The sequence below is a fragment of the Sinocyclocheilus rhinocerous genome, unplaced genomic scaffold, assembly GCF_001515625.1.
Source record: "Sinocyclocheilus rhinocerous isolate Xijiao unplaced genomic scaffold, SAMN03320098_v1.1 scaffold272, whole genome shotgun sequence".
Lineage (NCBI taxonomy): Eukaryota > Metazoa > Chordata > Actinopteri > Cypriniformes > Cyprinidae > Sinocyclocheilus > Sinocyclocheilus rhinocerous.
Genome location: NW_015638933.1, coordinates 231,663 through 242,798, shown reverse-complemented (window position 1 = coordinate 242,798; position 11,136 = coordinate 231,663). Strand labels below are relative to the sequence as shown.

The 11,136-nt window shown below is 38.4% G+C and overlaps 1 protein-coding gene across 1 annotated transcript in view; it reads left to right on the top strand.

Annotated features, from left to right (window-relative positions):
* Positions 1-296: 296 nt before the first annotated feature.
* The window catches only part of LOC107750075 (kelch-like protein 29), a 79,583-nt gene continuing 68,743 nt past the window's right edge, over positions 297-11,136 (top strand). Inside the window, exon 1 of the mRNA XM_016565338.1 lies at positions 297-562. Within this exon, the coding sequence (XP_016420824.1) occupies positions 344-562 (219 nt within the window). The 5' untranslated portion in view covers positions 297-343. The remainder of the gene's footprint in view (positions 563-11,136) is intronic.

Sequence of the window (11,136 nt, the reverse complement as noted above, 5' to 3'; positions counted from 1 at the left end):
TCAGACTGTCAACCCAGGGTTAGATTCTTAGATGGTGTCAGACTCTTATTCAGCTCTTGCAGTGTAAAATAGGGCTCTCCACTTACAAAAAGACTCCTTACCTTGTTAAAAACCAGGACAGCATCCCAACCTGCTGCTCTGAGCTCAATTGATTTGTTCTGTTGTTTGTCTCCGGAGCACCTTAAGCAGGGTCCCTTCTCTGGAGCCTCCCAGATATACAGCACAGATAGCTTTGCTAGAGCCTCATCCCCTCAGTGTTGTGATCTTTTATTGATGTGAGTGCCTCTTGTTCTCTTCTTCAGAAAAGCAGCTGACTGCAGCAAACTGCCTGGGGGTTCTGGCCATGGCCGAGGCCATGTGCTGCACGGAGCTCCACAACATGGCCAAGGCCTTCGCCCTGCAGAACTTCCCCGATGTGGCGGGACAAGACGAGATCCTCAGCATCTCCAAAGAAGACCTGATTAACTACCTGTCCAATGACAGCCTGAACACCAAGGCCGAGGAGCTGGTTTATGAGACTGTCATCAAGTGGATCAAGAAGGACCCAGTCAGTAGAGTACAGGTAAGATCAGCAAAGATGTTCACATGTGCATGTCGAGGAAGCTGCTTCAAATCTGTACCTTGACTACATTTTGTCCTCTAAAAATATCATAAAAACAATGGACCAAACTTTTGCCTTCCAATCTTAAAGGGATAGTTCATCCAAAAATGATGTTTTGAAGAATGTGAGTAATCAAACAGTTGACGGTAGCCATTGACTTCCATAGTATAGAAAAAAAAATACAATGGAAGTCAATGGCAACTGTCAACTGTTTGTTTACCCATATTTTTCAATATATCTTATTTTATGTTTAACAGTAGTTCATACAGGTTTGGAATGACATGAAGGAGTGGGAATGATGACAGAATTGTCATTATTGAGTGATCTATCCCTTTAAATGAAACAATGAAAATACAGTATCTGTCATTACTTAGTGACTTTTATGAACTGGTTCTTTTTTTTAGTTAATCAAAAACATACAGCAGAACAATTGTAGTACAATTCTTGGATTAATCATTCTTATGACCTGATTCATTTTAGTGAATAGTGAACATACAGAGCGGTCAGTGTAGTGTGATTACCGAATTAATGACTCTTATGAAGTGGTTATTTTTAGTGAATATAATACATATTTGTTTTAACCAAATGAAAGACATACAGTACAACCAATGTAATCGGATTCCTGAACAAATTATACTCATGAAGCATTACTTTTTGGTGAATCAATCAAAAATATAAAGCATGAATATAGTCTCAACCCTGAACAATTGACTCTTGTAAGGGAATTGAAATCATACAGCAAATATGATCATGAAACTTCTTTTTAGTGATTCAAAAAACGTAGCACAAACTGAGAGTCTGATTCCCGAATAAATAAATCTCCAATTCCCAAACAAATGATTCTTTTGACCCAGTTATTTTTTAGTGAATCAAAAACATACAGCATGACAAATATAGTCTGATTCCTGAACAAATGATTCTTATGAGCCAATTCTTTTAAGTGAATTAAAATCATAGTGAAACTCTGTAGTCTGCTTTCCAAACTAATGATTCTTTTTTTTTAAAGCCATTTCTTTTTAGTGAATCAAAACCATATAGTACAACACTTATTAGTGTATCAGTCAAATCATACGGAGTGACCATTGTAGTCTGATTTCTGTGCAAATTACTGTTTTTAAATATAACTTCTTATATTAAAAACAATCAAGTCCTGCTTATATTTAAAAAGTAACGCGAAAGTAACGCAAAAGTAATATAACGCATTACTTTCCATAAAAAGTAACTAAGTAACGTAATTGGTTACTTTTTTAGGGAGTAACGCAATATTGTAATGCATTACTTTTAAAAGTAACTTTCCCCAACACTGTTCTTTTTTTTTAAAGCCATTTCTTTTTAGTGAATCAAAACCATATAGTACAACACTTATTAGTGTATCAGTCAAATCATACGGAGTGACCATTGTAGTCTGATTTCTGTGCAAATTACTGTTTTTTTAGGTAATAATTCAAAAATATACTGTGTCCTATTTCCTAAATGAATGACTCTTATGAAACAGTTATTTTACATAGCACAAACTGTATAGTCTGATTCCTGAGTGAATGACTCTTTTGTGCTGATTCTTTTTACTGAATCATAAATGATTGTAATCCACAAATGAATGCCAGGCAGAGTTGTGTTTGTGATGATTTGTTTGTAAATAAGCAACAAATCTAACCCCATAAATGTAGTCCGGTTCCCAAATGAATAACTCTTATGAACTTTCTAGTAAATCAAAAACATACAGCACGTCCAGTGTAGACTTTACCTGCTGTTGTATTTGCCCATAAAATCTATGTTTGACCCAGCATACAGGTATTTCATCCTTCAAAAGAACAAAAAAATTGTCTCCTAAAGTCCCAAAGTTTGTTCTTAATCAATATTTAGTGTCTCTTGTTCGCATTGAGTCTTAAAACTGTTTTATTTAGCACCATGACTGCTTTCTGTTTTGTAGTTCTGTCTGAAAGCTGAATTTGGCCTCTTTTTGATGAGACACAGCAAGAGTTCAGGCCCCCTGAAGTGCCTTTGCTTCTTTATGGGTCAAAAGACCTGTCTGCGGTGGGCTAGACAATTCAAAAGGGCTTCCTTAAATCTCACTTCACATTGAAGAAGTTTTGGCTTCCCGGAGCCCCGAGAACAAGAGGTCAACACCATTTTGCTGGCCTTGCACTTCTATTTCTGTTACCCTGAAGAGTACATTCAGACCAGTCGCAGCAAACATAAATAAAAGAGAGCGGAGCAGAGAGGCGTGCAGGAGCCAGGGGCCGAGATCAGATATTCAGGGGCCGTGTGGCATGACACTAGACCCTTTGGAGTACTGATGGGGTGCAGTGACTGTCTGAAATGGATGAGCCATGTGTGACAACTCTTATGAACTTTCTAGTAAATCAAAAACATACAGCACGTCCAGTGTAGACTTTACCTGCTGTTGTATTTGCCCATAAAATCTATGTTTGACCCAGCAAACAGGTATTTCATCCTTCAAAAGAACAAAAAAATTGTCTCCTAAAGTCCCAAAGTTTGTTCTTAATCAATATTTAGTGTCTCTTGTTCGCATTGAGTCTTAAAACTGTTTTATTTAGCACCATGACTGCTTTCTGTTTTGTAGTTCTGTCTGAAAGCTGAATTTGGCCTCTTTTTGATGAGACACAGCAAGAGTTCAGGCCCCCTGAAGTGCCTTTGCTTCTTTATGGGTCAAAAGACCTGTCTGCGGTGGGCTAGACAATTCAAAAGGGCTTCCTTAAATCTCACTTCACATTGAAGAAGTTTTGGCTTCCCGGAGCCCCGAGAACAAGAGGTCAACACCATTTTGCTGGCCTTGCACTTCTATTTCTGTTACCCTGAAGAATACATTCAGACCAGTCGCAGCAAACATAAATAAAAGAGAGCGGAGCAGAGAGGCGTGCAGGAGCCGGGGGCCGAGATCAGATATTCAGGGGCCGTGTGTCATGACACTAGACCCTTTGGAGTACTGATGGGGTGCAGTGACTGTCTGAAATGGATGAGCCATGTGTGACAGTGCTGCTGCTTAAAAAAACCCTCATGCACCGCCACAAGTTTCTCTCCGCTATAAAACGGCTCACGACTGCACAGAGTTCATAAACATCTCTGGAGCATTGAGCCACGGATGCATCTTTCTGTCCGTCTCACTCTCTCTTTTTAAATTTCACCCCCTTCCAGATTCCGATGGAAGCATTTTGATTGAATCCACTGACATTTCCTAAGGATATATCAGCTCCAATTGTCACAGTCGATGCACAAACGCAAAGGCAAATGTTTGTTGTTGCTCTGAGCAAACTTTTGTTCATGAGAGCGTCTCGGCGGTCAGAGATGGACGAGAGATGGGAATCGTTTTTGGCCGAAAGTATAGTTAATGAAAAAATAACAACTTTTATGCTTCACGGTAAATTAGTGGTAAATTAGCGGGCGGCGCATTGCGCGTGTGGGCTGTGTGCAGCTGCCAGACCTCCGTGCGCAGTGATGTATGGATCTTTATTGTGCAATCCTTCACGCCGCTGCACAATTTGCATTAGTTTATTACAGTGAGTCAACATGCTTTTTATGTGCTTGTAACACAAGGGCCCGCTCAGGCCGCTGGGGAAGGAGGCGAGCTTTAAATATAGCCTCTTACGGCACACCTGGGACCGGCACCGAGCTCCTGCATGAGATGTGAATCTTCTTTTTTATTGCTGAAGAGTGTTGAACTTTCTTCTTCTGCGTTCTACTGTACAGATGTGAATTTACTTTTGCTTCAGCCTGAGGTTTATTCATTACACTTTTTGGTGTGAAAGGGCTTTTATATTTGCTATAAATAGAACTTCTTATATTAAAAACAATCAAGTCCTGCTTATATTTAAAAAGTAACGCGAAAGTAACGCAAAAGTAATATAACGCATTACTTTCCATAAAAAGTAACTAAGTAACGTAATTGGTTACTTTTTTAGGGAGTAACGCAATATTGTAATGCATTACTTTTAAAAGTAACTTTCCCCAACACTGTTCTTTTTTTTTAAAGCCATTTCTTTTTAGTGAATCAAAACCATATAGTACAACACTTATTAGTGTATCAGTCAAATCATACGGAGTGACCATTGTAGTCTGATTTCTGTGCAAATTACTGTTTTTTTAGGTAATAATTCAAAAATATACTGTGTCCTATTTCCTAAATGAATGACTCTTATGAAACAGTTATTTTACATAGCACAAACTGTATAGTCTGATTCCTGAGTGAATGACTCTTTTGTGCTGATTCTTTTTACTGAATCATAAATGATTGTAATCCACAAATGAATGCCAGGCAGAGTTGTGTTTGTGATGATTTGTTTGTAAATAAGCAACAAATCTAACCCCATAAATGTAGTCCGGTTCCCAAATGAATAACTCTTATGAACTTTCTAGTAAATCAAAAACATACAGCACGTCCAGTGTAGACTTTACCTGCTGTTGTATTTGCCCATAAAATCTATGTTTGACCCAGCAAACAGGTATTTCATCCTTCAAAAGAACAAAAAAATTGTCTCCTAAAGTCCCAAAGTTTGTTCTTAATCAATATTTAGTGTCTCTTGTTCGCATTGAGTCTTAAAACTGTTTTATTTAGCACCATGACTGCTTTCTGTTTTGTAGTTCTGTCTGAAAGCTGAATTTGGCCTCTTTTTGATGAGACACAGCAAGAGTTCAGGCCCCCTGAAGTGCCTTTGCTTCTTTATGGGTCAAAAGACCTGTCTGCGGTGGGCTAGACAATTCAAAAGGGCTTCCTTAAATCTCACTTCACATTGAAGAAGTTTTGGCTTCCCGGAGCCCCGAGAACAAGAGGTCAACACCATTTTGCTGGCCTTGCACTTCTATTTCTGTTACCCTGAAGAGTACATTCAGACCAGTCGCAGCAAACATAAATAAAAGAGAGCGGAGCAGAGAGGCGTGCAGGAGCCAGGGGCCGAGATCAGATATTCAGGGGCCGTGTGGCATGACACTAGACCCTTTGGAGTACTGATGGGGTGCAGTGACTGTCTGAAATGGATGAGCCATGTGTGACAGTGCTGCTGCTTAAAAAAACCCTCATGCACCGCCACAAGTTTCTCTCCGCTATAAAACGGCTCACGACTGCACAGAGTTCATAAACATCTCTGGAGCATTGAGCCACGGATGCATCTTTCTGTCCGTCTCACTCTCTCTTTTTAAATTTCACCCCCTTCCAGATTCCGATGGAAGCATTTTGATTGAATCCACTGACATTTCCTAAGGATATATCAGCTCCAATTGTCACAGTCGATGCACAAACGCAAAGGCAAATGTTTGTTGTTGCTCTGAGCAAACTTTTGTTCATGAGAGCGTCTCGGCGGTCAGAGATGGACGAGAGATGGGAATCGTTTTTGGCCGAAAGTATAGTTAATGAAAAAATAACAACTTTTATGCTTCACGGTAAATTAGTGGTAAATTAGCGGGCGGCGCATTGTGCGTGTGGGCTGTGTGCAGCTGCCAGACCTCCGTGCGCAGTGATGTATGGATCTTTATTGTGCAATCCTTCACGCCGCTGCTCAATTTGCATTAGTTTATTACAGTGAGTCAACATGCTTTTTATGTGCTTGTAACACAAGGGCCCGCTCAGGCCGCTGGGGAAGGAGGCGAGCTTTAAATATAGCCTCTTACGGCACACCTGGGACCGGCACCGAGCTCCTGCATGAGATGTGAATGATCAGCCCTGTCCTAATGTTAGTAAATTATCCTTACTTTGTCCTTGGTCCAGTAGTCATACGTCTAGATGGACTGGGTGATTTATGGTGTTGCGTGACTCATTCCGATCTGGATTGGAAGAAATTGGATTGAGAATATGTCATTCAGAGGTATAAAAGTACTTATCCGTGTGTTTTAACACTTGCTTAATGAGTGTGAAAGATCAGCCGGAATTACTGAAGCATTCAGAACACACAGATCTAGTCTCACGCACCCAGACTTTTGACTGTCAACATAAAATGTGGTCCACTTTGCACATCATTCTGGCTAAAAATTGACAAGGAAGGCATCCAGTAGCAACCATTTAGACATTTTATAAATCATATCCTTCATTTTTTGGTGCAATAATTATAATATTTTGAGAGCTTTTGTTTTGCTTGGCCCATTTGCTTGACAAAAATCCCATTTATTTTTTTCCATAGTGGAATTGATTTTTAACACTACAGTGAGCTCTTGAGGTTTTTAATCGATGCTTCTGTTGAAGCCATCATTATGCTTTATTTCTATTTTATATCTCAATAACTTACTTTTTAAAATTGTGTTTAGCTGTGCAGTTCCAAGTGAAGGTCTACGCTACCCATGATTAATGAAGGGAAAGATCCAACATTCCGAGAATCACTCCCATCATGAAGGATTGCGAATAACGTAATCGAATCATTCTCAAACTACTTGTACACTATACATACACTTTAAAATATACATTGAAAAGCTTGAGGTCAGTAACATTTCAGGGGGTTTTGATTTCTTTTAAAGAAATTATTGCTTTTATTAAGAAAGGATGCATTCAATTGATCAAAAGTGACAGTGAAGACATTTATAATGTTACAAAGATTTCTAATTCTAATGCTATTCGATTTCTAATGCTGTTATAATAATAATTATATAATAATACATATTTGCCGATGGAAGCATTTTGATTGAATCCACTGACATTTCCTAAGGATATATCAGCTCCAATTGTCACAGTCGATGCACAAACGCAAAGGCAAATGTTTGTTGTTGCTCTGAGCAAACTTTTGTTCATGAGAGCGTCTCGGCGGTCAGAGATGGACGAGAGATGGGAATCGTTTTTGGCCGAAAGTATAGTTAATGAAAAAATAACAACTTTTATGCTTCACGGTAAATTAGTGGTAAATTAGCGGGCGGCGCATTGCGCGTGTGGGCTGTGTGCAGCTGCCAGACCTCCGTGCGCAGTGATGTATGGATCTTTATTGTGCAATCCTTCACGCCGCTGCACAATTTGCATTAGTTTATTACAGTGAGTCAACATGCTTTTTATGTGCTTGTAACACAAGGGCCCGCTCAGGCCGCTGGGGAAGGAGGCGAGCTTTAAATATAGCCTCTTACGGCACACCTGGGACCGGCACCGAGCTCCTGCATGAGATGTGAATGATCAGCCCTGTCCTAATGTTAGTAAATTATCCTTACTTTGTCCTTGGTCCAGTAGTCATACGTCTAGATGGACTGGGTGATTTATGGTGTTGCGTGACTCATTCCGATCTGGATTGGAAGAAATTGGATTGAGAATATGTCATTCAGAGGTATAAAAGTACTTATCCGTGTGTTTTAACACTTGCTTAATGAGTGTGAAAGATCAGCCGGAATTACTGAAGCATTCAGAACACACAGATCTAGTCTCACGCACCCAGACTTTTGACTGTCAACATAAAATGTGGTCCACTTTGCACATCATTCTGGCTAAAAATTGACAAGGAAGGCATCCAGTAGCAACCATTTAGACATTTTATAAATCATATCCTTCATTTTTTGGTGCAATAATTATAATATTTTGAGAGCTTTTGTTTTGCTTGGCCCATTTGCTTGACAAAAATCCCATTTATTTTTTTCCATAGTGGAATTGATTTTTAACACTACAGTGAGCTCTTGAGGTTTTTAATCGATGCTTCTGTTGAAGCCATCATTATGCTTTATTTCTATTTTATATCTCAATAACTTACTTTTTAAAATTGTGTTTAGCTGTGCAGTTCCAAGTGAAGGTCTACGCTACCCATGATTAATGAAGGGAAAGATCCAACATTCCGAGAATCACTCCCATCATGAAGGATTGCGAATAACGTAATCGAATCATTCTCAAACTACTTGTACACTATACATACACTTTAAAATATACATTGAAAAGCTTGAGGTCAGTAACATTTCAGGGGGTTTTGATTTCTTTTAAAGAAATTATTGCTTTTATTAAGAAAGGATGCATTCAATTGATCAAAAGTGACAGTGAAGACATTTATAATGTTACAAAAGATTTCTAATTCTAATGCTATTCGATTTCTAATGCTGTTATAATAATAATTATATAATAATACATATTTGTTGAACAGCAAATCAGCATATTAGAATGATTTCTGAAGGATTATGTGACACTGAAGACTGAAGTAATGGCAAAATTAAAAATTTTACCGGCCTCAAACTTTTGAACATTAGGCTTTGATAGTCTTTGATTTGATTTATCTTTGAGCAATTTTTCAGTATATTCATCTATGGAAAACTGATTGAAATGATTATTTTATTATTTTATTTTATTTCATTTTACAAGGTGACTTTAACAGTGGGCAGCAACTGTTGCACTTCATTGAACATATGAGTCACACAATTTGAGTGCTTTCCTCCAAATCAATTAATTCTGGCAATCTGATTACCATCAGTAAATTACAATTACTGGGCAAACATTACATCAGCTACCTAATATGCATAAGCCAGACTGATGAAGTTTATAACGTGCCCCACCACTTTTTTCATTGTTCTTATGTTCTTTCTTATTAGAAGCACCAGTTTTAATGTGCGCCTGATTCCCAGTAATTGAGCTGTTTTTTTCTGTTTTCTGTTTTTTTTCTGTAGCCCGAGATTCATTTGTTCAAAAGAGAAAGTGAACTTCATAAGCTGACCGCCTCCAATGACTCAAATATCTTGTGCAAGCACAAAATCAGCTTTGATAAACCTTGCCCTCTCTGCCACGCGTCCACCTGCCGGGACCGAGCAGCAGTCACACTGTTACTCAAACACAGACTAAACTTCCCGAGATTGCTCAGGAGCCGCCAAAGATCAGGTCCTGCCGAGCATAAGTCAAAATCCAAACCCTTTCCACAACATGTCTGGAGCCCGGCCCGCACGCTTTCAATTAGAGGCTTACAATCCTGCCAAGTCCTGCGCAGCGGAACCATTAAAGAAACGCCCCAGACAATTTCGTACTGCACTTTATCGTGACCGTTGAGGCGCCTGACAAAGAAGGTTGATTAATTGCATCTCCTTTGACGAGAGAACTAATATGCAGCTGAAAAGAATGCTTAATGATGGTTTTTGCACAAGGGGGCAATCTGCATTCACCCTCGGCAGGGATATCTAATTCAGCAGTCAGAAAATAACAATGGATGTAGAGGCGTTGATGCTCGGTCCTGGCAGACAGTACTCATTAGCTGCCGGGGTCATGTTTGACTTGAGGGCATAGAGGAGAATCTTCCCATTTCAGCCTTTTAATGAGATCAGAACTTCTTGAATTTGCAGATGTTACTGAGCACTTCAATCTCATTCAGTCCTAGTCTAAAGAGGTGGCGGCTGGATTATTACCTATTCGAAATGACTATTTAGTCTAAATTAAAACTGTAAAGTAAATATATAGCAGAGAAGTGCAGGATTTTATTATTTGATTATGTGCTGGGTGGTTATTGGTCTGTTTATTTTTGTTATTTATCTAAAGTGTACGAGTGATTAATTTCACATCATAAAATAACTGGATCTTTTCTGGCTCAGTGGAAATAAGAGTTCAATCTACTATGCAGATGTACTCTAGAGTTTACAATGCAAAGGCATTAGTCGATAATCAAACACGTTCTTCTGAACGCTCTCATAATGTTGCACTGGGACGTTTGACTCATTTTAGTGAATAAGTTGTATGATTCATATACAGGAAAAAATAAAAGATTTTCAAAATAATTTCTGGGCAGATACTTCCCAGAGCATGTTTGATTATTACTTAAGTTTACCGGGCATGTAAAGTTGAGCATGCAATGCAGTGTGAAAACAGTGTTTTGTCTTGTTACAGTGATATTTGTTAGGGAAAAAGTAGCCTTTTATCTGAAAAAGATGTATTGATTGATCAAATGTATTGATTTCATTCAACATAAGCCGATAGTTTTACATTGTACTTTTGCACTTTTTTTGGCTTCAAAATCTCAACCACCATTCAGTGCCATTGTAAAGCTTGGAAGAGCCAGGACATTTCTTAATATAACTCAGAATGCACTCATCTCAAAGAAGAAAGACATATACACCTAAGATGGCTTGAGGGTAAGTCATAGGATAATTTTCATTTTTGGGTGAACCGTCCCTTTAATAGGATCATTCATTCATTCATGCCTCCAATAATCAAACTCACTCTTCTAAACTCTCTCATCATGTTGAACTGGGAAGTTTGATTCATTTCAGTGAGTCAGGTCATTTGAATGATTCATATAAATGAATCAGTTTAAAAACATTTAACCAGTTGATTTCTGGGAATATTTCTCTGTGTACTATATACAAATAGATGTCTTAAAGTTACAGTAGAAACAAAAATAGCCTGTGTAATACGTGTTTAAAAGTTGTCAAGCTGCTGTTTTTTGAAGTAGTTACACTACAACATGTGATTTATTTTCACAATCAGAGCCATTTTTATCTACCACAAAAACAAAAATCGACCACAAGTTTAGCACAAATCTACCACAAAAAAGCAAATCTTAGAGTCAAAGCATTTTTATTACTAATAAAAGTAGAAACACTCTAATTTGAGTTAAAGGGGTCATATGATGCGATTTCAATTTTTCCTTTCTCTTTGG